Genomic DNA, 27,616 nt, shown 5'->3' with positions numbered 1-27,616 from the left:
AACTTAATAAGGCAGCCAAGCTTCCCATTGCAGGGTTTCAAAAGGAAGGCTGAGAAACATCACAGTTAGCAGTAAACCCTGTATCTCCAAACTCTTACAAAGCTTAAGGTATATTTTAGTTCCTGAGACTCAAACGGTAGAACAAAAAGACTATGGCTTCAACGTCTTTCTTGTGGAAGAAATCATAATGGATTAAATTCTGCATTTGCTTCAGCCTACACTATTTTAAAGAATTCCCTTCAGAGAATAAAAGAGGAAGTGGAGAGTTTGCTGGAACAGTTTACTTGAACTAGAAACCGAACTGGCTTTGTAATTGTAAAACGTTACAATCACCTTGTAACCTCTCTATCTTGTCCAGGGCGTTATTTGCAGGGCTGTGTTTTACAGCTAAAGGAATTACTACCCAGAAAGGATCCAGTTTTGATATTGAGAAACCTCAGTGTATTACCTGCTTTGTGTGGTTCAAATATGAAGAACAAAAATGAAATGAAAATAAGTTTTCCTCATCATGATGGCAAATAAATTCCTTACAGTATTCCACTCGTTTAAAGACAAACAGTTCTGTTGTTAGACTCTTACACACATGCCATTTTATGTGATATTCTCTGCTTCCTGACTTGCAAATAATCTCTGAGTTCCATCATCCTAGCAAGGAAGTGGGATTTAATAAGAATCTCTTCCTATGTTCATAGCATCAGGACGTAACAAGGCATAAGCCCTACGAAAAGGCACTAAGAAAAGGCAGATTCTCTAGATGAGATACTGAGAACTTCAGAGACAAACTACCGTGGTCTTGTATGATGCCACCTCTTCAGTGTTATAGAGGCAACGTGTTTGTAATTAATTAGCTTTTGTAGAAACATCAGTCCTGTTAGAAATATTGAATTTTTGTATTTATTATAAAATATATTCTATACTAGTCAAAAAAAGTCCTCTGGAAAAATCAATACATATAGGAAATAGAGATTAGGAAAACCCACCATGACAATACACCTTTCAAGCCTACAAAAGTGATGCATTTCGAGTGTTTGCAGTACCCATTAAAATTATGTCCTCACTTTTGCTTCAAAGGACCACTAAAGGTCTTTTTTTCATGAAAACCTAATTGGAATATAATATTCTTTCCAGCTATGTAGAGACACCACCTCATACAAATTTCAGCAGCAGAATGAATATTGCAAGAAAACAGGTTTGTTTGCCCTAAGAGTGAGTGCTGACTGTTAGCAGCGGCCCGACCAGGTGCTGAACAAGGAGCACAGTCTGCCTCAGTGGATAGAGCGCCGGGGTACTGGGTTTGGTAATGAATCTACGGGCTCACTTCTGAGCCCTATAATCCCATTGAGTCGAAAATCTCGCCAACCGAGGGCTTTCAAATCTGTCTGACATTGACTGATGTCAGAGTCAAGGAGAGCCTGGCTCTGGAGGAAAAAAGCAGAGACTGGGACTAGCATTCTTAGTATAAACCATGGTGAGAATCAGGGCCTGGAGCAGCTCCCTTGTGAGGAAAGGCTGAGAGACCTCGGTTTGTTCAGCCTGGAGAAGGGAAGGCTGAGGGGGGATCTCATCAGTGCTTATAAATACCTGAAGGGTGAGTGTCAGGGGGATGGGGCCGGGCTCTTTTCAGCGGTGCCCAACGCCAGGCCAAGGGGCCACGGGCACAAGCTGGGACACGGGAAGTTCCCCCTGAACATGAGGACAAACCCCTTCCCTGTGCGGGTGCCAGAGCAGGGGCACAGGCTGCCCAGGGAGGCTGTGGGGTCCCTTCCCTGGAGACATTCACCCCCCGCCTGGACGTGGCCCTGTGCCCCTGCTCTGGGGGTGCCTGCTCACGCAGGGGTGGGACGGGGTGAGCTCCAGAGGGCCCTTCCAGCCCCTGTCGGTCTGGGATTCTGTGATTCTGAGAAAGGCAGGTGGTTTGCAAATAGGACTGAAAAGCTTAGAGCTGAGCAGGGAAGAAGCCTGTTTGAAGTAGAAAAATCAGGAATATTCATAAGAGACGGGTATTATAGAAGAGTGTGAAAAAAGAACTTTGAAAAACGATCTGAACATTAATGCATAACAGGACTGGACAACGGTAGGGCTGCAGCTGGTAGGTTTAAGTAACCTTGTTTCCCGGTACTCGCAGTATCTTGCTTTCAGGGGCTGAGCGTACAAGCATCAGTTGGTTCAGCGTTTGCAGGTGAAACCCCTGTGCCTGCCATGTTTATTGCCCATAACGCTACTAATGCAGAGAGTCAGTCAGCCAAAACAACCATACATCGCAGGGACAAATCACGCTGCACACCTCCCCAGCAGGGGACACCACTTTGTGTGGTCTGTTGGCAACGGCCACTAATACCAGGCTGAACTGAAACAAGGGAGAAAGGGGAATTCCCATTCTTGAACAGTTATTTCTAAAGCTTGACTGTGAAAGAGGTAAGAGGTGCTGGTTTTGAGTGAATGTTTGGCAACCTAAGACATTTAATAGCATTAACTGCTTGACCTTCTAGTAAATGATGTTCATTTTGAAAGACTGCAGCTAATTCAGAGGTTTCAGCCTTGTTCTTCCATTAGACCACAAAAAGCTGCTGCTGAGAATAAACTGTAAGCATAAAACTCAGATGAAATGAGTTTGCCCCTAAATATATGATTCTTTATATCACCTTGAACTTAGCAAGAGGAGGAATCAACTGAATAACTCCCAGAGGAAAAAGTTCACGCAGCACTTCATTCTGGTGCCGGTATTAATGACGTACAGAAGCGGGCTGGCGATCATACGTGCATCCGTGAACTGAAGACACTATAATCCTCACAGCAATAACCTTGTTGCAATAAGACTGTTGTCAAACTGAAAATGGCCTAAATTATTCAGTAGGCAGCTTGCTATGAATCCTCACGAGATCAAAACTAAAACAAGTTAAATAGAAAAGATTTTGACGGGTCTAACTCAAGAGTAAGTATTGACAAAGCGTCCGTAAAATATAGCCTCTCTCTGAAAACTAATCACATGTAATCAGCAACAAAAGGCTCCATGCTATGCTCTCTCACTGTTTTCAAAACAAATTGGACTCACAACTAAGATGGGTTTATTTCTTTCAAGCCCACCAACTCGGCAAGAATAGGAATTTTTGTTGTTCGTTTATGTATCGAGAATAGTAATCAAAATTCTATAGTAGGAGCACTAACAGAAATTCCCATTTTCCCAAAGCTGTCTCAGCTACTGAGACAAACGTGCACATCTCTCTTTCCTTAGCAATATTTGGGAACGTATTTTATACAAGCGGAGAAAAATAATTTAATATGAAATAACTACAAAACTGTTTTACATTTTAACGATGTAATCACTAGACGAGATAGGGTAAGTTTCTTGTGTATTACAGTAAAGTCTATTCTCGTTCTGCACACTTAATAGGACCCTGCTGCTAAAGTTAATGGAGCAAACTGGTGAATGGAATGCTCAGGGAGCGCTTGCTGGTTTGTCTCCATCACAACACTCAGCTTTTTCTTGGCATGGGGTTTCTTACGGAATCTGACTGGAGTAAGAGATAATCTCCTATACTACAATTTGTATAAAAACTAAGTACCAAAAGGTTTCATTTACCTAGAAAATCTCCCTAATCATGGAAAAATATAGTGATAAAATGAAAGGCCTCTTCAGTTTGGCAGTCTTCTGCTTCTAAACAGGCAACTAAAGTATGCTTCTGAGCTGGAGTTTCTTTGAGCTGCAATGCCCAGGATAAAACTAGGAGATTCATAGATTTCTAGACCAGAACAAACTCTCATGACTACCAAACCAGGTTCCTTTGAAAATATGAGCCAAAGAATTTTAGTCAATAGTTTCTGCCTCTAGTACAATAATTTGAGTTGTAGGTATGATGATTCAAAGGAGCCTCCACGTATACCACAGGACTATTTTCTTACTGTGACAATATTTGTTTAGCTACCGGTGTTTCCCATACAGCTAACAGACCATTTTCAAAGTACACTGAAAATGTAAAATCCATGTGTAATATGCTGTATTATTTTTACTATGTAATTTCCTGGATAAGATGCGTGGTGTAATTTTACTTCCGACTCTGAGCATTTAACCTAGAATCTGTTTTAAAAAAACCACAAAACCAAACACACCCAACCAAAAACCCTCAACAACAAGTCCTGACTCCCAGAGATCGAACGCCTGCCTCCTGAAACGCTATACACTGAATTTAGATATGAAAAACCTAAAATCAGTTTTTAGTATGACAGAAATCAACGATCTGTGCAACAGGGAACAATATGCTAAGCTGAAAATCTGGGCTAGATCTAGAACACAACAGGAGCATTTTAATTAATTTCACTACATGCTTGTTCAGTTCGGTGAGGTGCAAAGACTCTCCAGCTATTGCTTTCTGACTCTCTACTAAGGACCCAGTAAAATGGATGCTTTAGACCAGAATGGTGATATAAACATGACCAATGAACTATGTGCCGGTAGCAATGCAATTACAGTAGGAAATTATTTTCTCTATAAAGTTTACAGCAAAACAACCTACATTATTTTAAGCTTTATTTGAATTTAGAGTCTTAAAGGTGCTGAAATATGGTATTTTCCTGTCTGTCAGACAGTTTTGCAGTCTCTCAGCTGAACTGATGCTTTCCGCTAGATTAACATACAGCCGCAATCAGGATTACCCACAGGCTACAAACCCCCAAAAAAGGCAATTTACCATTTTAAATCTATAAAGGGGAAGAGGAGGAAATCACAACAACTAAACTTATCTGTCTTTAATGACATTCTAAAAACAGAAACAGGAATTGGGGTATTTCTTCATTCAAGACGAGAGGTCAATCTACCAGAACACCGTCAAGCATTACATTATTTCTCATCAATGAGATACATAATCCCTGTCTTATCGCCATATGTTGCTTTTTCCATCAATAGCACATCCCGAATATTGGTATAAGGGTTCAATCCACAGAGGTTCTGAATACCGTTTCTACTCCTGACAAACCATTCACCCATTCACCAGAACGGTATCTTTATCAAACCTATCAATGGCTACGTCTACCCTATATTAGATTAAGACCATATGGTTTACTGAAGACTGAAAAAACCAGAATCCATATTTAGGAAATCAGAACCTTTTCTGAGATGCATGTAATGGAGGGCTAATTTTTAGGTTCCCATCCTGAATTCCTTCACACAAGACAATTGAGCAACCTGAGATTCCAGTCCCTGGAAGTAGGTTTGAAAAGGAAAGCTCAAAGACAACGACGAGAAGAAATACCACAGGAGGAAATGAATCTGCAACTCCTTGGAAGCAACACGGCCAAAATATTTTGATTCATTTCCCTGCCTCTGTTATGCAAGTCCACAAGCAGGGAAAACAGCACACAGCAGGAATAAAAATCAATGCCCTATGAACCCTGAGAGCTAAACTGCGTCAAGTTCAGAATCTACATAGGTTGTACGCTAATTGCTTTCCAACAGTGCTGTGTCAGAGACCTGTTAATAAAGCACTCTGCGGCATATTTCTTTAGCTTTACATCTGTCAAAATAACGACAGCGGTTTTAAAAGTAATTTCTGAATAACTCCACCATCGCAGATTATTACATTCCATCCTTCAATAAAGACTGGATTACATGATTCTAAGTGAATACCCAACCGTTTGATGAGAGATCAGAGACGCTGGCACATGTGAGCTTGGGAAGGAATTTTTCCTGTAAAGCAACTGAAATCCTGTAGTATTACTCTGAAGCAGAAAAATTAAATATAATACCTTTTTGGAAAAGACTAACACCAGCACCAGAGACAGAATCACAAACTACAGTTCTGCACAAACAGTTTAGAGCTGGACCTTACCCCAGTACGAGCCGACCCTATAACAAGACACCAAGGAGTTTCGAAAAGTATGTCGTTCTTCCTTTTCAGGGATATTATGGCCGCCTTTGACACGATATCCATTTTGGAACAATTCTCCGAGCGATTTTTTACGCCTTCTAGTACTTTTATAAGTTTCTGTTCGCGTGCCCCCAGAAGGGCTGTGGTAGACTAAGATCTTGCTGGGAATCATGACTATGGATCTCCGGCGTCAGGAGCACCGCGCATCAGTATTGTGATCCAGCCTTCAGTCACAGCATCCGCTATCAGCGAAGACGGTCATATGTTTACCCTTCTTTTTGCTAAGTCAGTACCGATGGGGAGAGACAGCTCAGAGTTCTTTCTTTAACAGGACTTCTCTTTGGAAGCAGATTTTTTTTTTTATCTGGACACAGGATCATGCAAAGTTCACCTTTGCACATCGGACGCGTTCAAAAGATAACTCAGTGTAATGCAGTCCATTTCTGTAGCACAGAGCAAACTGATTATTTCCAATACAAAACTCAGCCTCACAAAACAGACTACGGGTATCGCAAACTGGGTGGACAAAACAAATCACAGAAGCAGGCAGGCAGTGCAGATGCTCCTCTGATCCATGATGTATTAGAGCTTAAAAGCCATCTTCTATCCGGATATTACCACATAAGCTTCTTTCAGATACACCAAAGAACCACACCTATCGATTCAAAACCCACACGCGTGATGCTGTTCACTTGGAATGAACAGGTACTCTCGTGAAGAGTGCAGTTGTAGTTCACGTGCATAAAGGGAATTGTTTGCTGTGTGTTATTTTCTTTGGCGACTTCACATAGCTGTCTTCCAGTTAAAGCTAGTATGCAGGAGGCAGGGGTCGTATAATCAGCCGACTCTTACAGGATTTATCCCAGATGAAATAAAAAAAACACACACAACAAGCCTTCATCTAATCCCAGTTGATGACAGCTATGTTACTGAAGGGAAAAAAAACCCACCAAAACAATTTAGCCTTTGGGCAAGAGCACAAAGAATAGAGCACATTAGTTCTCTCAAGCAGACTTGCTCTGCGAATATTCACAAAACAGGGTTTTTGTTCAGTCAGCTACCATTCAGTTAGAAAAAACTCTTTAAAATAAAATGTAAATGTGAGATATTACCTTCCATAATGTATGTTGTGCTTTCTTAGTTAAGTGCCCTGCTTTGAGCATAACACATGAACTTCATCTTGAAAAGCTATCTTCATTTCAAGGAATATGCTCATCATTCCTATTTTTTGGGCCCAGAGGAGCCACAAAGATGTATATGCCAAAAATATATCCGTGCCATCTGGAGTACAATGCAAAGCAGACACGGAAATAGACTGCGCCGTGTGCTTATAGGAAACGCACAGGATCTCAAAGCGTTTTGGAAATGCTACGGAAGCGTGATGATGCCAAGTACGGACACGGGGAGGACGGTGCGCACAAATTTCACATTTCAAGGAATACGCAGGGCGTGAATCGGAGGCAAACCACTTCTGCGACTGCTTTACGCTACGTTCTCACAAACAACCTGGTCGCGTTCCCACTGGCCACAACAGCGAAGTTCCACTGAGTCTAGCGGGAACAGGTTTTGATTCTATACATACACATGCAGACGTATATAGAACTTGTCTGTGAGCGCTCAAATCGCTCCCCTCAAATCGGCAGGGTTTCACCAAGGTAAGCACTCGTCTGTGTTAGAAATCACCTCTTGTACAGCTCAAACTGAAATCATGTCCTACTTACTTTTTGCCATATAAGGCATACTATTTTTCTTTCTTTTTGTATTTCATTTTGAATAACATTATAATCTTGCTATTATCCAATTTTAAACCTATCATTAGTGCACTTTGTACTTAGTACAGCAAATGTTTGGGTGTAGAATCCATTTACCTTGTGAGCCCGGAACATCTCCAAAGGAAAACAGAACCCAAGTAATAAATAGCAAGAGCCAAGCTGTTTAGTTTACATAACCTATATTTTGGGTTTAGTATTTTGTCGGTATTCCTTCAGCTCTCTCAGCTCCCTGGCGTAGCCGGATTTTTATCAGTTCTCTCCCTCTTTCTGTCAGTGCACCGCTAAACCCATTGCCTACATCAAAATCTGAAAACATGGATTAAGGTAAAAAAACGGAAATAAATCTAAAATAAACCCATTCCACGAGTTAAAAATATTAATCTCAATTTCACCAGCAGCAGGACGATGACGTGTAGCACTGAGAAGCACTGCTCACCATCGCAGACAGAGCCAAAGACGTTGGTATTCCTTTCCTGTGCAGAAGTTTCTGCTTTCCAATGCAATGTTTTTTAGCATTTTGTTCTATATTCTGATGATGCAAGACAGCTTCTTGTTGTCAGTGAGTACTGTTCTCCACCACCTGTATTAGCTACCTATTCCTCGGCCTAATTTTTCATTTTACGTATAAAATTAGATTACAGAAAATTGTTCTCTGTAGGCTAAATTATTTTTTTCTTCAATTGTCAAGAAAACTACCTTTTAGCTATGCCATCATCTAGCTTAGATGAGCATCTGAGTGAAAGTCTGAAGTCCAAAGCAGCAGATGAAGATGATGCCATTAGGAAAGCGGCACCGTTTCCAGTGTTTCTAGACTTTTTCCCACCTCTGTGAAGGCCACAGTCGACAGTCTCCTGGTCTGAGGCAGCCTTACAGCTCCTAAACTCTGTGTTATCAGAAACACCAGAGATGTGTGCGGTCTGCGCCAAAGCATTCACTCCAAACTAATCAGCATTCATTCTGTTCTAAAGAGCTCTGGGATGTCTTGTTAAACCTTACTGTACCTTCCACGGACCCAAGCTATTTAAAGTATGTTATGAGTAAAGTTTTCCATATTTTCAATAGAAGCATATCCTTGGCGCATATCACTCCACGGCCCTCCCTGAATTTGCCATAAAAATGGATAGATACAGTTACGGAGGCATTGCAACCACTAAATGACAACTTGCTTTCAAAGTCTGTCCAAATGTGAAACTACTAATGTCAAATACGCAGGAGAAGAAAGCAAGGCTTCTCAGCAGCTGGGCTCTGCTTTACCTGCGGCTGTGCAGGAATTAGGTGCTTGCTACCCCATCTCGCAAGAGGGCAAGGGAAGAGCAGATCTTTGGCATAGACACCCAATGTGTTAGGTAGAAGCGGGTATCAAATTTTGGTCCTCTAGAGCACAGGTTAGACAGGGGTAGGGGTGACCGACCTGCTGTGCTTTTGTAGGATACTACCTGCTTACAGTTGTGTGCAAAAGCACATCTAGAAAAAACATGGAGACAAGGAAGCGTGCCAACGAGACACCTGCTGTAGAGAAAAATAACTTTGTTATATCCAGTGACCACTCTCTCCTTGAAAATTATCTTAAAATTTATCTTACAGTAAGGCAACACAGACTGTTCCACATGCTCTCTGTCCTCTCTTTCAGGTTGCTACTTCTGAAACTCGAGTTCTACGAGAAATGGCCCTGAAAATTTTCACTGGTCCTATTTCAAAAAGGGTATAAGTACTACTCGCAGGAAAAAAAAATAACCTGGTGCGTCTGAATATAAAATCTATACAGGCTGGCCGGCAACTACTTTTCAGTATAGCTTTGTAGCGTTGTCTGTGGGGGACGACACCACCAGAACAATCAATCTAAGGTCTATTCTGCCAGGCACTTACCGTTCATTAATCTCACTAAATGAGTTAGAAGGTAAAGTTACGATCCAAGCTTGAATTCCTGAAGAAATGCATGTAATTGCATGATTATTTTTTTTTATCTCCCAGTCTCAAAGTCTTAAGATATTAAACCATTTTCAGAAAGCTTGGCACTGGCAATAACAGAGTCACTAGATATGTTAACTTCGCTGCTTTATACGGCTACAGGCAACAACCGTGTTGTATTCTGTCAGAGAGGCAGAGGTACAGCCAGTAGTGAATGAACAGCAGATCTTTACATAAAATCAGAGTGTATTACCTTCTAAACATCATATTTTATAAAGGAAGTATTATCCCACCAAACTGATGGTGGTGCCATTTTTAACGGAAGGCTGGAAGCGTGAAGGGAAGGATAAACAATATTCATACTTACCTCATGGATAACAGAGCTAGGGAGAAAAGGAATTTATTAATCTCTCACTTTTCTGGGTTTTTTTTTTAGTCTTACAGTTGTATAATCCTTTCTAGATACTGAAGACCATATTTAAAAAGCATGAAAAGTATGCCTTTTTTTAATTCTTTGATTTCTGGAGAATCAATTAATTGGCCGCTTTACTGATGATGCTACTAAAACCAAGATGACCCTTGAAATAAGAGGCTGCGCCTCAGCAAGCTGACCTTGCAGAGGGCTGGCACTGAAGGCTGGAAACGTGGGGTTTGTTTTTTAGAAGTGCCCATTACAACTGAATATACAGTAGTTTCACTTCTTGAAGAATGACAAGTTAGCATCTTGTATAATTTTCCCTGGCATTCATCAGGAACAAATTGCACTAAAATCAGGAATATGCTATTCTGAGGCTGTAACCGTGGGGTAGGACAAATGATAAGAACAAAGGCAAAGGAAGGACAAAGGCCAGATCTAAACCCTGACTCATGCTGCAGGACATCGGTTTAAAAAAAGACTTGCAATTCTGCCTGTCTTTGCTCCTGTGAGTCACAAGGCACGGGCCGTAATTGCCAAAGAAACGATGAGCGTACTACGAAATGAGACTTGAAAAGGAGTCAAATACTTCAGTTCTAATCAACTCGTACGATATAATGGATCCCAGCCACCGAACCTTCTTTAGCCTTTGAATCGCTCAAAGCAAATATTTAAAGAATAGATATTAACAGATATATTATGAAAAACAGATTATGAAAATTCTACACCACCAAATTCTATGTGATTATGATCCAAGTGCAATTAAAAAAAGAAAAGTTTTCTGACCAGAAACTTCATAAAATATTTTTGCCTGTCCAAGAGTCGCGATGCCCTTTTACTTGATGTAGAGAATGCTTCCTTGCGCATGGTTTAAATTTATACTGTAATAACAGCAAACAGAATAGTTCATACTAGCTCTCGGATTAAAGTTTTAGGCATAAAATTTCACAGAAGTCAAAGATTATGGTGTTTTAACTGCTTTTTGGAAACACAGCTCTCATATAGGCCCATTCACTGTTTATCAGTATCCCCTATTTCACCCCATGCCAGTACTAAAAAACAGTCTTCACCGGTTCAGCGTTGGATCATGTTTAAATACAAAGTCTGAGAACCGCAAGTGCCAATTCAGCACTAAGGCTGCATCAAGAACAAATCCAGTCAAGGCAGAAGCACTTAAAACTCCCCGCTTCAAGTGCATGTCAGACAGAAGAACCTGTCCGTGATCTGCCTACTGAGAAGCAGATTCTCAGCGAGTTTCAAGAGCACGCAAACGCTTGCACTAACAGGGCAATGGTACTGAATCACCAAGAATAGATGGGGAAGATTCTTTGTGCTCTCAGAGTAGGTTAGAACCAGTGCCTGGAAAATGAGGTGTCTGTGCTTTCCTAGAAGATGCCATTCCTCTAAATCTATGTATTATTTACTATTTCCCGCTGAATGCAACATATTTCTTACATGACCCACCTTGTGTAATTGTGGATCACTTCCTTTAGATGAACTTTGACATTAAGAATGAGCATGAGAGAATCCAGGCGAAGCTTGGTTTGGTTTTACTTTCGAGATGTCTCTGCTTTTACAGTGCTGACATCTACACTTTGCCCACAATAGGAAGGAAAATGAAACAATGCAAAAGAATCCAAATTCAGGGTTAATATGGAATTTTATAGAAGATAAAAGCCGGGATTGCACTATTTTCTTTACCAATTATACCGTCTCATTTGAATTTATACTTGCAATATTTTACATGTCGAGACTCAGATGTTCATTGACTGCCTCGCCACCGTGATATGTATCGCCCGCTAAGTAACCCCTATAAAAATTACCTTTTAAGAATTAGCATTGTCCTAACCACATATCTAGCCATTACTACACACTTCATTGACTATGCTTTCATAAGTATCTGAATTTTAAATAAATTATATAAAATTTGTATATACACAATACAAATGTTCATAGGTGATAATATTTGTCTTGATTTATTACATACATAATTCATCACGTAAGCACATAATTAAAAAGTGAACTTCTAAACGATATCATATCTATTACCCACAGCAGCCTTTATGTAACAGGACATGGGTAAGAACCCCTATACGATTTAGAATTTCAATGGCAGCTGAGGGCGTTGGGTGTTGAACAGAAAAGGGCCGCAAAGGTTGAATTTTGAAAAAAGAATCAATACAAAGGTTGTGAAATGCATTAAAATCATATTAGGGTTTTATATTTGTCCCACTGTGATTATTTCTTCTTCCGTCACGAGGCTGAAGAGGCATTACACCCTTGACCTTCACTGACTCACTTGACTTACCTCAGAGAAAAGCATCCCAGAGCAGAACTATGTGAAAGCGAGCAAATTGATTCAACGTGCAAATAACATTCCCCCCGACATCAGCGCACAGTGACAACGCCACCCGTGGCCGCTACCTTACAGCTGGCTCACAGCAAGAAAAGACCTTTCTGCTGGGCTACGGAGGTACGCATCTGCAGACCCCCCAAGTCTAGCATCAGCTTAACCCACGCCTTCAAGCACACGACACGTGGAACAATGACTGAGGTTGGCGTCAACCGCTGGGCGCACGGTGACTGAAGAGAAACCAGCGCATCCTGCAGCGCAGCATGAGCACGCCTGTACGCAAAACCTCGTACGGTTCTGAAGGAAAACGTTCCACACAGCAAGGGGCCGATCGAAGAGAAACATAACCAGCAATTAGGAAGACAATCAAGCTGATAGATTATTTATACTGAGCAGCAGAGCAACGAGGTGATAATGGAGAAATAACGACTGGAGAGTTCGGAGTACCTCAGAGGTCTCATGATGCAGTAGGTTGAACCCTTTTGGTCTCGGTCATCTTTGCTTGCGAGGGACAACAACATTCTCCTTTTGGTAACGCAGATTATCACCTCCAGATATCCCGACCTGAATGCAAAACCTCTTGAAACTGAACTTGACAGCTAAGATACTAAATGGCCGATTCTTTTCGGCTAAACCTCCACAGTGATGCTAAAATATTATTATTTTTATTAAAAACAGCACTCCTTAAAGAATAATGCTGGACAAAATGCTGCGTACTAGACCTGCCCCTGCAGAGCACGCTTCCATCTGCCTTACTTTATAGAAGCTGCTTTAAAAAGAAGGCAAAATAATTTCCCTGTATAAACCACTTAACTGAAACAAGAAAATGGCTTTCGAAAAACAAAAAAATGTTTTATATACTCTAAGTTTTACTTATGTGGAAAACCACATTTTTCTATGTTGAAATGCTATTTTTAAATTAAAAGGCGCATTATTCTATCTTTGATCTTCATCTGCCATCTGCTATATTTTCACTAGCAACAAACAAAAGAGCTGACAGAGTCAAACCGACTGCTCTTCCAGTATTTCAGCTTTTGACCTGAAGTAGCAGCAAGACAGATTTCATAAGAAAAAGCCTAGTTCTGGCAAATGCCTGTGCAATTTGGAAGACAAGATAAACTTAGATAGTTGGAACTTAAAATACCAAGAAAATTAAAATTCTTTGGCTTCATATCCCTTTATACATATTAAACCAGAGAAGTAAGATTGGTAGATAGATTTAGAGGGAAATGTTTCATAACTAAGCCTATATAAAATTTGCAAACACAATGTACAGATTTTGTGAAAAAGAGTTAAAAGCTAAATGCCTGAGTGAAAAAAAAGTGCACCCCAAAGTTTAGTGGCAGCTTATTTAACACTGCTCCATGTTAGAAAGTTCCCGGAACAGAATAAACTGGGAAAAGCAGCGGCAATATCCAAAAGCACACACGCATAAGGAGGACGCGAATACTGCCCTCTGAGCATCGTTGGCTTTATTGGCAACGCCTTGCCGGCAATCCACCGGGTACGGCACTGCAGGGCAGGCAGTCGCGGAGGAGGCAATAACTTCAGAGACACTCCTGTGATGCAGAGGAATGTCCTTCCATTTATGGGCTGGGTCTTTGCTGCGTTTCTATTGCATTCTTTAGAATTTCAGATAGTACGATACTAAACGCTGCTGAAGGTGACGACAAGGTTAATGAATGCTAAATGCCTGGGGGTCAGCAGTGAATCAAGAATAAGCTGCGTAATGTAAGGATGGACACTATAAACACAGAACTGGAGAGCCTCAGGTGTTCAAAAAAGTGATGTGAAACAAGTGACATAAGTGGCAAAGTGCGGAAGATACTGTTTTCTTGACTTAAGTCAATACTCCATGCAACTCTGCCAGATGGTATAAACACCGTGCAGCCCCAAACCTCAGGAAAAGCCTGAAATACTTTAGCTGGAGGAACACTCGTCTCTAGATCCCGAATTCTCCTCCTCCGCATGTCACCTGACTCCGTATGGCAAATTACTGCAACTGCAAAAACGGAGCAGCGGATCAAGGAAGAGGCTGAGGAGGGACGTAGCCTTGTTACAAACTATTACCCGTCCAGCTGCTACTTCTAAAGGTCGCAAAAGCAGGGAGGTCGGAATTTTGCTCATATCGATACCTGAAGCACGGAGGACAAGAAGCAACCTTACCTAATCCCCATGCGTTTTGGCCTATCAGGTGATGGCCAAGCAGTGCATCTAAATAATGACGTTTCTCCTTTTGAGTTTGGAATTATAAAAAGAGTGAAAATCTTAATCAAATCCTCTCTTGATTTTTCTTAGAATCCTATATATAAAGTCGAGCAAAGGTATTGCCAAAAGATTATTGAAAGGATAAGAATGATCTGGTTTATATAAACCTCCAGTCTCAGCTGAGCACATAAATTCATTCAGAGCGCTCTGATATTCGGTAAGAACAGCCACCACATGAACTTTCTAAAGTCTCGTACCGAATCCCTAACTTCTGCTCCTCCTAGTGAGATCCCAACTATCTTTGCATCAGCTCATATCAATTCCATCCTCAACAGGATTTTCTCATGACTAATTCAGTCTTGCAAAAAGGTCAGGAGGAACATGGCTAGGTTTGGGGTTTGTTTGGGGTTTTTAAAGTTACTTAAACTGCATAATGCATCTTTTCTTAATTCCACACGAACCAAGCCTCATGCACCGCAGGGCACACGAGACAACTGATGCTGAATTAACGAGAGCTACGTGGACATCTCAGTATATTTAGTCCAGGACTTAGAAGATAAGGGAAATCCTTTAAGCTGCATTACAGAAGTTAAATGCTTAGAAATACAAAGTGAGCTAAAGCCCCAAAACAGTCACCAGAAATCATAAAATTTACGTTAAAATCACCAGAATATAAAAATCTCATTTTCTAGGTATAAGGACTTCTGGTTTGGGGCTTATGTAGGTATTAATTAGATCACACTCCGCAACAGCATTACTCAGAATCAATGTATTAAGGAAACAGTTACCAAGAAATCAGTGAAAGAAGGGGGTAAAACTACTGGATAATGTATAGTGAATATACTGGATAATGTACAGTGAATAGATTGAATGCTTACAAGGCGCTGTACAAGTTGACGTACTATCTTGGAGCCAAGACATGACATTTTATTTTCAACTGGTCTTTCAGCTGTCTTTCAAAGCTAAGAAACAATTAGTTAAATAAAAAAAAATAACCCTCTCTCTCCTATTGCGATTGAGGTTAGTTCCATGCTGTAGGTAGCTCAGGGGAACCTGCAAAGCACCTGACTAACAATAATGCAACGATCTTTTTGGACACAAGTAGCAGTTTTAAATGACTCTCATGCAAAGGAATACAAATGCCAGAAGACAGGGTAAGTGAATTCTGGGTTCCCTAAGCAGTTTGAGGGCAAGGGTTTTCTTCTTTTAGAACATTATTCCTTTAAAGACAAAACTGTACAGTTTGGGTAGCCTTCGTTTGAGCAGAAGGGACTTAATCACAGAGTCTGAAAGACCACTGAAACCACCAGAGAATATATTGAGCAGTCATAAAGTAATTAAACTGATAATAAAAAGCAGAATAGAAAGAAAACACTAGAGTGTTTTTTCACATAACATCCAGATGTTGAGTACATCTTTTGATTAGACAAGAAGGGATATGGAGAAAAGAAAATTACATAAACTCGTCCCCCAAAATACAAAATGTTTGCATTTTTTTCCCTTCGATTAAGAGGAATTACAGTGATTTATTTTTCCACATAAATCCCACATACTTCCTATTACCATCCTATTACCATCCTAGTGGGACTGACTGAATGAAATAGGAGTGAAAAAGTTAAAATCGGTTATTATAAACTACTCGGAACTTAGCAGTCGCTCTATACCAAAAGGACAGTTCTGTGTTTCTGAATTGCTAAATTTGGCAGACTGTGACCATGAACGTTTACGGATCCAGAAAAAACATGAAACAGAACAAAGATGCCAACAGACAATTTGGGTATATCAGATAATGTAAAATCTAGCTGCTTACGGTTCTTTCTATACCTCATGTGGAAAATAAAAAGTTTGGTTTACACCATGTCTACCTGAAAAACGTACGCTGAAGAATATTAATCCACCTTTAGAAGTTCTAAATATTATAACCACAAATGAATAGAAGAGCGTTTCATTGAAGGGAGGGTTGTCTACATGACATCATCTTGGCAGACAAGGAAAAAGTGATTACAGAATTCAAATTTAGTCTGTTTAAATTAAAATACTTATTACTGATTTAGGCTGTTTAAATTAAAATACTGATTACAGTTACTGTTTGGGGGGTGGAGACGAGCAGGAAGGGAAGGGAAAGAAGCAAACAAACCAACCGACCCCACCAGAAGTCCAAAATAGTAACATGTATATTTTTTGTATTTTAAAACATCAAGTTTCCAGAAGAAGAAAGCGTTTATGATGTACGTTAACCAACCACGGACTTACCGCATTGCAAATAAAACGCGTTTTAATTGCAGCGTTCTGTCACAAGCAGCATGGTGGACATTCCAGGAATAATGGAGAAAAGGCATAAGTGCCCCGTATAGATTTTACTTTATAACTGAGAAAAGCCAATCACATAACGATGGCGTGCTTGTCTTCCTAACAGCACTAAGGAGAATACTAATAAAAACATCTGGCTTCGAGGGTGTGTTTAAGTCGCCACGCCTGGGTAGCTCACCACCAATAGTTTGAAAAGCTCACTCTGTGGACTACTTCATGTTGGTTTTTAGTGAGTCTGGCACAAATAGTTGATAGAAGTTCCAGAAATACTTAAGAAAGTGAAAGTTATTTCCAGATGTTTAAAAGAAGGAACCATAATCAATCTCAGACAAAACAAAGACTTCTACTACAAAGCAATTAAGTGGTCAAGATAAAGAATTATATTTATGTATTCATATTAGAAAAACATCCTATCCCATTAGCTTTGCCATTAAATGTCATGTTTGAGTGATAAAGCCATAAATACTGAAGTAATTTACTCAGCGTTGCCATGGCACTCATTAAATGGACCAAGAACCCATAAGTCTTGAAATTAATCTGGCACGCCTTCCCTGGGAGTCTTGTCAGAGATGTGTTCTTGACCTTAAGTTATTTAATCCTATTAATATTCTAGAGGAAAAGTGAAATCAACGCTAATGAAGTTAACCAATGATACTACGGGATGTAATGCTTGACAATGAAGAGAACAAGCTAGTGAGAAGCAGGGCTTGGGATCGTGTGTAAAGGGGGTGGTAAAGAACTACACGCATTTGTTTATAGGTAATTTTAAACTTAAGACTGGAATTTTTTTTCCCACTGAAGACGCGTTCTTGCTCAGTCAAGTTTTTCCTCTCAGAAGGAAAGAGACGGAGAAAAGATGCAAGAAGTCAAAGTAGTCCAGGCAGCCAGATAAACCAGGAAGCACTTTTATTTAAAGCAATATAACCGGTATCAGCTATGACCTTAGCTTGCAATAGCTCCTCAGTGGTGAGAGTATGACTGCTCTGGGGCTAAGCCTGCCACTCATTCAGACAGGAGAAATCAAGGCACCCCCCTACCTACAGCCCCTCCCAGCAAGAGCAGAACAGAAAACAGGACGAATTCAGGGTCAGTTTTCTACACAGTGCTAAGCACCGCTCACAGACAGTGGTAGGCCGGGAACAGAAGGTGACTGAAATTCTCCAGTGTACTTTGATTTCAGGGGCGTGGGGAAGCAAGCACACCGTTTCTATGAATGTCAGCTGAAGGACAGGAACTAACACCGCTTGGGGCCAGTACTGCCCTGGTGTTTCTCCTCTTGCTCCGGTGCCTTTTGGCTGACTTGTTTGACTTCTCATCAGCGGAAGAGAGAAAAGCAGCATATTTTCACACTTGCATGCAACAATATTCATAAGAATTGGTCATGGATGTTATGACAAACACATATTTGTCACAAGGTTACCTTTTGCTTTTAATTTTGAACAACTCAAAGGCCTGAAGTATGACTTTAGCTGCTACCCTGTCCAAACGTACATGCTCTGTGAAAACTGAACTGATTAAGGTACATAGAAAAAATTCTTGTCTTCAATATAATACAAATGTGGATCTAGGCCGTTCAATGACATATTATTGACAAATCACCAAGCAGATTGAGTGTTCAGAGCTATTTTCATTAAATCCATTCTGATACCTGTCTGAAGGCATTTATTGCAGAATCAGAGATTATTATAGAATCACTTAGGTTGGAAAAGACCTTTAAGATCATCAACATTTGAAACATCCCAAGAAACGTTACTGCACAGAGAAGTAGTGCGCATGCATGTATACAGAAAACACAGTTCTCCTAGGAAATTTTACAGAATTTAGCTTCCATTATATATAAAAGAACTTCTAATGACACAAAATGCTTTAAAGCTCTACAAAATACACTAGCTTTGTAGGAAATATTGTAGAATTTGGATGTGTGTTCAAAGTTTTCGCCAATAGATGGCGGAAATGCACAATACTTAACCAACAAAAGCATCGCAAGTGATTGCAGATTTAAGGTGCTAAGAAAGGGATAGTTTTGAGACCTGTGGATGCGTCAAAAGACAGTAAATGATTAGGAAATGTTGGAGCTCAGAATTCTTCTCTCACACTGGTACCCCTACAATTTATTTATCAGAGCTCTTCTTTGTGTCAGCATAACTAAGTTCCATTAAAAGATATACGGTTTCCAAAAGGAGTATGGCTCTGCAGATTCAAATATGGTTTCAGGCTGAGCTGTTCTGTACAGGGTATGGCAAAAAAAGTCTACAAATCGAAACAAATGTTGTTTTCATGTCAGATATTTTTAACTAAAGCTTCATCTTGAAGCACACTTGGCCAAGAGGCATTCACACCGTCAGCTTAACTATCTCAGTAAGGCACGCTGCTTTTTCTCCAAAGCCATCTACCTCTTTCCACTGAGGGAAATCAATTTCCTTCTCCAGCTCACAAAAACAGCTGAATGTCTACCAGAGATATTGGAAACGGTCTTCTCAGACCAGGAATTGATACTGAGACCACAAGTCTCATCCAAAATTACTTGAGATGTCTGTACCAGAATCTGAGAAAAGACTGGAAAAAAGGATGCCCCCTTCTCCAAAACTGCGCTAATCAGCACACAACGAGATTTGTTCCCTCTGCTGTGCATTTACGTTCACATCTGTTGTCTGTCTTCCTTCTCCCACTGTAAATTTTGAATCCTTTTCTGAAAAAATAACACGGCTTCAGCAGCAGCCTAGACGAAAGGGGATGTCAGGGAAGAAGGATGATGAAAAAAATCTTCCCGATAATAGAATCTCTTAGAAATCAGTTTCCAATGCTTGAAATTTTGTACAGTAGAATTGACAAAGCACAGAAAGCACGTGGTCATGAAAAGGAGATGGGATTCTTTAATAGACCTTTTCTATCTTTAATTTCTTTGATTCAATAATATGAGACACTATCAAATCCATATATTAGGCTTTATTTAAATCACTGTAGTCCTAAGGCTGATTGTTCCTCATTCGCGTGTACTTGTAAATGTGAAGCCGAGATCATATTTTACATGTTTAATCTTCCTCTAACAATACCATCCTGTCAAGGCAATTTATTCCAATGCAGTCTGCTCATAAAAAAAGGTATTTCCTTTTTCAGAAGCATACAAGTACATGATAAAAAGCATTTCAGTTATCTGAAGTGCCTTTGCTATCAGTTTTAAGTGGCGTGTAGAGGGTTTGTAAATCATTACTGAATACGACTGAAAGGTGCTCATTTGTTGCAGGGCTCTCCAACGTGGCAGGCTGCAAGCTATCCAGAGAAACGAAGATTTGAATCTGAAACTTAGGTACGATACTCGGAGCATGACAACTTCGTGCTAAAAAATTAGTTTTACCATGATATTATTTCTCCCGTTGCAAATTTTTTGTTTTCCTCCAACCACCTTTTTAGCCTACCTTCACGTAAACTGCAAAGACTCAGCAACGCACTGAAATCATTTGATGGAAATTAACTGTCAAAATCCCCTGTAAAACTCAAGCACCAGAATCTCCACCCTTTCTCTTAATCAATCTTCCCTTTGGAAGATTCTCTCCACTCCACAGAAGCCTCCATCTATCCTTCTATCTTTATAAGAACGTTTCTTGTGCAGTGTTGTGCAAGAAATCCTTATTATTTTATAAAGCACAGCTTTAGTGTACGTGTCAGTATCTGCACAAACGCTCCTGTGTGCGAAACAGCGTCGGAAAATGTCAAGGGGATCTAGATGGGAATGAGCGTCTGGTGTTTGTATCTGTACAGTTTGAAGTCAATGCACAATAAATTTTTATAGCGACTGTCAAAGCAATGTGTATCACTGGATTACAGATTCATTAAAATTTTCTTCCTTTTCTCTGTTCCCCCCTCAATCTTTCAATAATATGTACATTGTTATTGTACCAGCTGTATTCTGCTCATGTACTTCCTTTTCTTACACTACCCTATGCTAGCCAAAATGATACCCCAGAAATCCTTTCTAAAGGATTTAGCAAACCTAAAAATTTGGCATTTGGTAGGTTTAAAGTGCTGTTGTGCCTTCAATTGTACATCGGAGAGTGAACACCCTACCCTTCCTGGAAAGAGTTTGATGGAAAAGTGTCATCTGATCCCTCTTGCCTATTGAATTTTGTTTCCATACTGGAATCTAGGTGGAAGATTAGATATGAAACAACACCGTTTGTGAATTCTGATTGAAAATTTCATTCACATACAGCATTTTGAGCTACAAAAATACATTTTATGACCAACTGAAAACAAAAGAGTAGTGGGGAAAGCAGAAGGCTTCCCATGCTAAGAGTTATATTAAAGCTGAAGAGTGGCATTTCTGAACTAGCATAAGAAAAGGAAAAAGCCACTGGCTTTCCACTATAGTACATTAAAAGACGATATATTCGGACCACGTGTCCTCTGCTACACTTCACATCTTTCTGTGAGTGTTTGATTCGCCGAATGCAAAGTTTATTTTTCATTTAGGATGGCTTGGGTTTTTTAAACAGTGTTTAAATCATGTGTAGGTACTTCCTTTGTTGTCAGTTAGCTAAACCACAACTGTTCTTGTGAAATGGGGAATTCAGGGAGCCACGTTCTGGTGACTTTCGTTCTGTCTAGCACCGAGACGAATTCAGCACAGCTGACTTACATGAACCAACAGGGAAATAAACTGGAAAGACCCTGGCGCACAATACATTCCAACAATGTCCTGTATTTGGGCTCCTAAACGATCTTGAAATTCTAGGTATATGAAGGAATCCTGCTGAATCAGTAACACTGACTACACTGAAGTCTGAGCCGGTTAAATGATTTTTCGCATTGCCTATCGTTAAGCACCCCCTATTTAACTTGCCTTGCTAGAAAGCTGACCTCCCGTTCCACAGGGGCTCTTGGTGCAGAAAGCAGAACGCACGTGTTCCGCATCGCCCTCCGCACAAGGAGCTCTCAATTGCAAAAATTATAAAAAAGGAAAAGCTGTCATCTAACCTGAAACTGTAAATAACGTGGTCCAAACACCCTCCCTCCCCCGCCACTCACACAGTGCTGCCACTGTATTACCTACAAGTACGTCCAAAGTATTTGAGCTCCACAGGCAAAGTGAACTTTGCCGTCTCTTTAAAAGGTGCAAATGAACGGACAACCTTCATTAAAACACTTCAGTGTATGTGCTTAAAAAAAAAATCTTTAATCACAGCATCTGAAAATAATAATTTGCCGATCTAAATTACAGCTATATCAGGGACCCCAATAATTCACGTTTTTTAATTAGTGAATTATTTCACTAAGGATGGTTTTCCCTAAAGTGAAAACGCCGTTGGAATAAACACGGTGGAAGTAGGGGCAATGCTCGAACATTGTAAATATATCACTCCTAAGATGACTACGCTAAAAAAGTATAATAAAATAAAATAATTCTGTGCCTCGGCAGGTGATAAATGTCTCCGGAGGATTCTGTGAGAAAACGGGCAAAGAGGGACTATAAACAAGAAACTAATAAAAAGTGATATTGGTGTAATTAAGAGTGATGGAAATCCCTTCAACCCTACGAATAAATGTAAGTACGATGCTTAACTCTGCAAAATGACATAAATCTTGTAAAAACAATCCTGCAGAAACTGCTAAACGGGCAACCCTTACTGTTCCCGTCGGCACTGTTAGATTGCTCTGTCTCCACGAGTCAGTCAGTCATGCAGTCACTTTCACAAAGGGTATTCATCTCAAATCGTTATCTCTGCCTCATTTCCCAAATTCTGCCGTTTTGCTATTTTTTCGTTTCATATTCCTTTTCTATAGATCCTGTTACTCTAGGTTTTGCTCTTGGATAGCCTTCATCTCCAGTGATTTCAGTCTTAAAGTTCTGGGAAGCTCTGATATGTCACATTCAAGTGCGAAAACGCAGCCCGTTAATTCACATAATGCAAAGGACCTGGCGTTAAGTTTTAGCTAGTGAAATCAGCAATTCTCTTTTAAGCACAAACTTGGTTTTTGTTTCCATACCTTCTTTTTTTTTATTTATTTCCTATCAAAACATGGAGCTGCATGACATTGTCTCCTTCAAAAAGCATTACTTCGTTTTACATACATGACAGAAGTATGTGATGAAGGCAGGAATGATATGAGGTTCTGTAGTGATCTTTTCTTGCTCTTTTACTGCATTATTCTCTGGCATACCAACCACCACTGATGCATACAGCATGAACTCTAACGTGGTTATACGGTTATTAATCTCTTTTCATACAAAAGTAACTAATAATTTTGGCATCTTTGCACTTCTGTATCAAGTTGAAAATATTATAACACTATAAAAGATCCTCTGTTTTATTTTCCTTTCCATGCAACACATGCTTCAGTTTTCAGGGACAACGACTGCCTGTATTTCCGGAGAAATGCACCATCGAACCGTGAGGTTTCATATGCTGTCCGAAGACATTCACAAAGTACGCCATTTTTAGGCAGCTCCCCCAGAATAAAAACTCCCAAATTTTGTCCTTCATCAAAATTTGACCTTTGAGAATATGCAGTTTGCACGAGAAACTTCACATCCCACATTATGGATGTTCTTTATTGATTTCTTTTGTCTGCTTTGCTTCATTTTGCGTCCCCTTCTTCATGTGGCATATTCTTTCCTAATGCATTCCCAGCAGCCCTACACAAATGTTAAGCCCAGTAAGTGTCTAAACAAGTCTTCCAAATCTGTTGTTTCAGTTGATTTAAAATTTAGCTATATCGCTCAAAATGTGAAGAAAAGGGGTTGATATTGTTGACAATGATTCATGGCAACCCAGTTCAGTGAATACTTGGCCTGGATCACCTGTTCAGGTTGTAAGCCGAGACAATTACATCAAATTCACCGTTTTATAAAAAAACAGCCTCATGTTACACAGAACTTCCAGGCCAGAGTTCACCACCACTTAGAGTAGGAGATTATATTAATGAATCAAGAACAACATGGACTTAGAAAGTGATTTTGCTGACACAACCCACCTGCCTGCTGAAATGACAAATTCATTGCAAAACCAGCTTTGGTACCATCCTTCTGCTTACGCGATGCCACAAGACGAAGAAATTCTCCATCAAAATGTGCAAAGTTTAAGCATTTTTCGAACAGTTATTAAAAGGAAAAACTATTTTACTTACCAAGCCAACTTCTGTTTAAATATACTGACACAAACACCGGAGGGACCGTGAAGAAATCTACTACTGAGTTAACTTCTAGCCAAAACCATAGCTTGTCATTGGCTGCTATGAACTGGAAAAAAAGAAAAAAAGAAGGGAAGGGATAAAAGAGTCAGATTATGCTCACGGTGGCTGCAAGTCTGTGCAATATCTTCCATAATAAAATATTAAACTCTGAAGCTAGTGGAGAAGTAACTGATGTTTTAGGTCAGTCCAGACTAAACACTGGAAAGAAGTCTGTATTGTGCATTGCTTGATAACCATGAATGGTTAAACTAATATGAAATGTTAAAATAGAAGGTTTGACTGAAGCGACAGATCATTTATATGATGAATTGTAATATTTGTGCTAAAAAACATTTTCCCCACATTAACAGTGTATCAGTAATATTAGAAAAGTGTAGGTAAGTATAAAATATTTCAAAGCATAACACCGTTGCTCTAGCACACCAAACACGTCGGTACAAGTCTCACCATGTCTTTGCTGTTCACAGGCTTCTAAATACATGACAGTTTACAGAGAGTCCCATTATCATCCTATCCGGAGGTAATCACCGGGAGATGACTCCTACAAGGCATAATTCAGGACTGCAGCAGACTTCAGTCCCTCAAATTGTGCCATGGATAAGGTCATTTCTCCCTCCTGACTACGAAATCAACCCTGGAAGCCAGCAAACTCAGACGCCAAGGACCTCAGAGTTTGAACCTGCCTATTCATCTATGTACTTAAATCAGGCCAAACTACTATTCACATTCAAGTAATAATTAAAACACGTGCTTCATATAAATATGAATGCTAAATATATAAATAAATATAAAATTTCAGCGCAGCAGTAAGATATTTAATGGATTTGTTTCACTCACGTAAGTCTTAAACCTTGGACTAACATATTCCAAAACAGTGTGTGTATTTTTTTGAATTTCAGACAATATTGATTGTCTTTCTTCCAAAGCAAATACTGACAATCTCTAACTATTTCATCCACTTCATCTCCTTGCTTTAGAATTAATTTAAAGTTTTAACAGAAAACATTTATGGCGCAGACCAACTTTGCTGGAATCCCAGATAAAATATTGGAAAGGGGGCTCTACTGATGTCTGAATGTCGAAACCACACTTAAAAAGAAGACGGACAACATGAGCGGCATTTGCCTCAGAAACGACTTAAAGCCAAAAATAAATTGACATTTTGTTAGTCTGTATTACTCAATATCAACGCTCCAGCATGAAAACAGAACAAAAATACCCAGTTTCAGAAGAAGCTTTCAATTTTCTTCTGGTGAATTTAGGAGGAGTCGGAATACTTGAAAGCAAAAGCTTTTTAAGACATCAGATCACATATTTTCACAACCTGCAATATATGTTCTAATCGGCATTTTATCGTTATCAGGGCACAACCTTTAGGCTTTCAAAAAGGTTAAAGTGTGTTATTCACCAGTAAAAATAAAGCCTGTTGACTCTAATGGCCATTTCTATGGAAGTATTTCATAGTTATTAATTTCATAGTTATTCATTTAGGTAATTAGCGACTAATAGAAGCCCATTTCATTACAGAAGCAATCCTACCATGCTTGAAGAGATGCCACCTTCTTCTGGAAGCACTAGCGTAATTCTATTGCTTCCAAAGAAGGATTACTTCCATACTTGCCGTATCTCTGCCAGCCCCTACTGCTTGATTACGTGCTAACTCATGCAGTTTGAGCTCAGCCTTCATCAGCAGTTTGCAGGCTGAGTTCTCACATAGTTGGGTACCAGCCAACAAAGATTTTAAAATGGATGTGTGTGTGTTTGAACACAAATATCTTCCAGAACTGAAGATATGGTAATATTTATATGATTTTGAGTTGCAAAATCATTTTGGGAAGAACAGATGGAGAAGGATGAGATTTTAAAATATTTCTTCAAATACTTTAATTTGCCAGTGAGGTCTCACAAGAGATATTTATCGGGGGTGGGGGGGAACCCCAAACCCTAACATAGCTAAAGGTATGAGAGGCTTATTACATGACTAGAAAATTCACTGTCGATCCAATTCTTGCACCCACACAACCAAGTATCACCTTTTCCTCAGGAACTCCTGTTTAGTTCAGCAGAACTTCTTGGAGAACCGAAGTTACACCTATGTTAGCATTTCAACTTAGACAAGAAGCACTGATCTGAACTGAATCCTTACCACCCCCACTTACCATCCTTCAGTTTGTATCACAAAGCAGTTTTGGACAACACAAAGGTTTGTTTGGGTTGAAACTAAAACCAGGAAAGGTGTCCTAGCAGTGCAGCTCACCTACTGTAACTGCTGAAGTGCGTTCAGCCAAGAGGCCAGGCTGGACTTTACAGTACTCTCGCTGCCTTCCATAAAACACACGGTGTGGATATGAAAGCATGAGCATCAACTCTCAGTATATTCTCTCTTATTGCACTCTGCTTCTTAATAACGTAGCCTAAGTTACCGCTTTGAGTAAGAGTGGCCAATACATAATTTTCATTCTCTTGGTAGGAACATACGACCTTATCACGCGCACAAAATTTACAAAGCATTTGGATACTTCTAGAAAAAGGGTTCCTGGAAGTTCACAAGTACCACACATTGAATCTTTTATGCCAAAAAATTAGGCTACATTGTAGGCCCTTTGGACCTCTACAAAAGCACCCTAAATCCTTAATTATTAGGGGCTATAACATGATACACTTAAAAGTTAGACAGTGCATCTAGACTGGTAATGAAATAACCTAAATTTGCAATAAAATTCCTTATTGGATCATCAGAAAAAGTTGGTTAAATTGGTCAGAAGTGAAACAGGAGGAACTCGACTATCATCACAACAGGAGACCTGTGATTCAGGAGCAAAATGGACAAAGGAAGGTCACGAGGCAATACCTATATCAAATTTAAAGACCAATGTGGCATGCTTCCTGCTCACATGAGGTTTTCGTTGCAGTTCTGTGATGTTTGAGGCCTTTTCCCCCGATTTTCCAATTAACAACAAGCAAAGTTATTTTTCAAAGCGTATTTGAAAACAAAAACAAAACAGCCAACCATAAAAACCCCTTGAATTGCAAGTGTTACTGGCGCCAACTTTTAAAATGCCTACCTGCTTCAGATGTCCCAACTTTTAGATCTCAAAACAGCATTACCGGATTTTCAGAAAGTGCTAAGTATATCTCAGGTTATACATGTCAGCATGTATTTGCGAGTACTTCCAGCTTCTCAAAGCATTCATGAGCAGTCTGGGAAAGTGGATGTGCATTGAACTGGCTACAGCAGCTCTACCAGCTCTCACCTCAACCTTCCACTGCCAAAGACACGTCTAGCAGCAGAGGAATAGACTGAATAGTTGCCGGTCTTGCCGAGGTAGTTACCACCCCATTAAGGATGCTGAAACTAGATTTGACATCACTGGCCAGCATTGAACTGTAATAGTTTTCACCTTCTACCACACAAGAACATTCTGGAACAGAAGGCTTCGTTTATAAACTCTTGGCCTCCTTAATAATCTCAGATGCTTATCATTATTACTATTATTATTATTATTACCTAAATGCCCTCAATCAAATGTTTTGCGCATGCATTTTAGAAATTAGCTTGATCTTGTCCATCCAACCATTGCCAAGTCAGGCTGTATTC

At 39.8% G+C, this 27,616-nt stretch overlaps 1 protein-coding gene across 16 annotated transcripts in view; it reads right to left on the bottom strand.

The window, feature by feature from the left end:
• Window positions 1-27,616, bottom strand: part of KCNMA1 (potassium calcium-activated channel subfamily M alpha 1) — a 510,436-nt gene that overhangs the window by 178,145 nt on the left and 304,675 nt on the right. For all 16 annotated transcript variants that reach the window (XM_064464921.1, XM_064464922.1, XM_064464924.1 and 13 more), the window contains one exon: window positions 23,953-24,064. In XM_064464921.1, coding sequence (XP_064320991.1) covers window positions 23,953-24,064 — 112 coding nt within the window. The remainder of the gene's footprint in view (window positions 1-23,952; window positions 24,065-27,616) is intronic.

This window comes from Phalacrocorax carbo, chromosome 13 (assembly GCF_963921805.1).
Source record: "Phalacrocorax carbo chromosome 13, bPhaCar2.1, whole genome shotgun sequence".
Lineage (NCBI taxonomy): Eukaryota > Metazoa > Chordata > Aves > Suliformes > Phalacrocoracidae > Phalacrocorax > Phalacrocorax carbo.
This window is presented reverse-complemented; position numbering and strand designations above follow the sequence as displayed.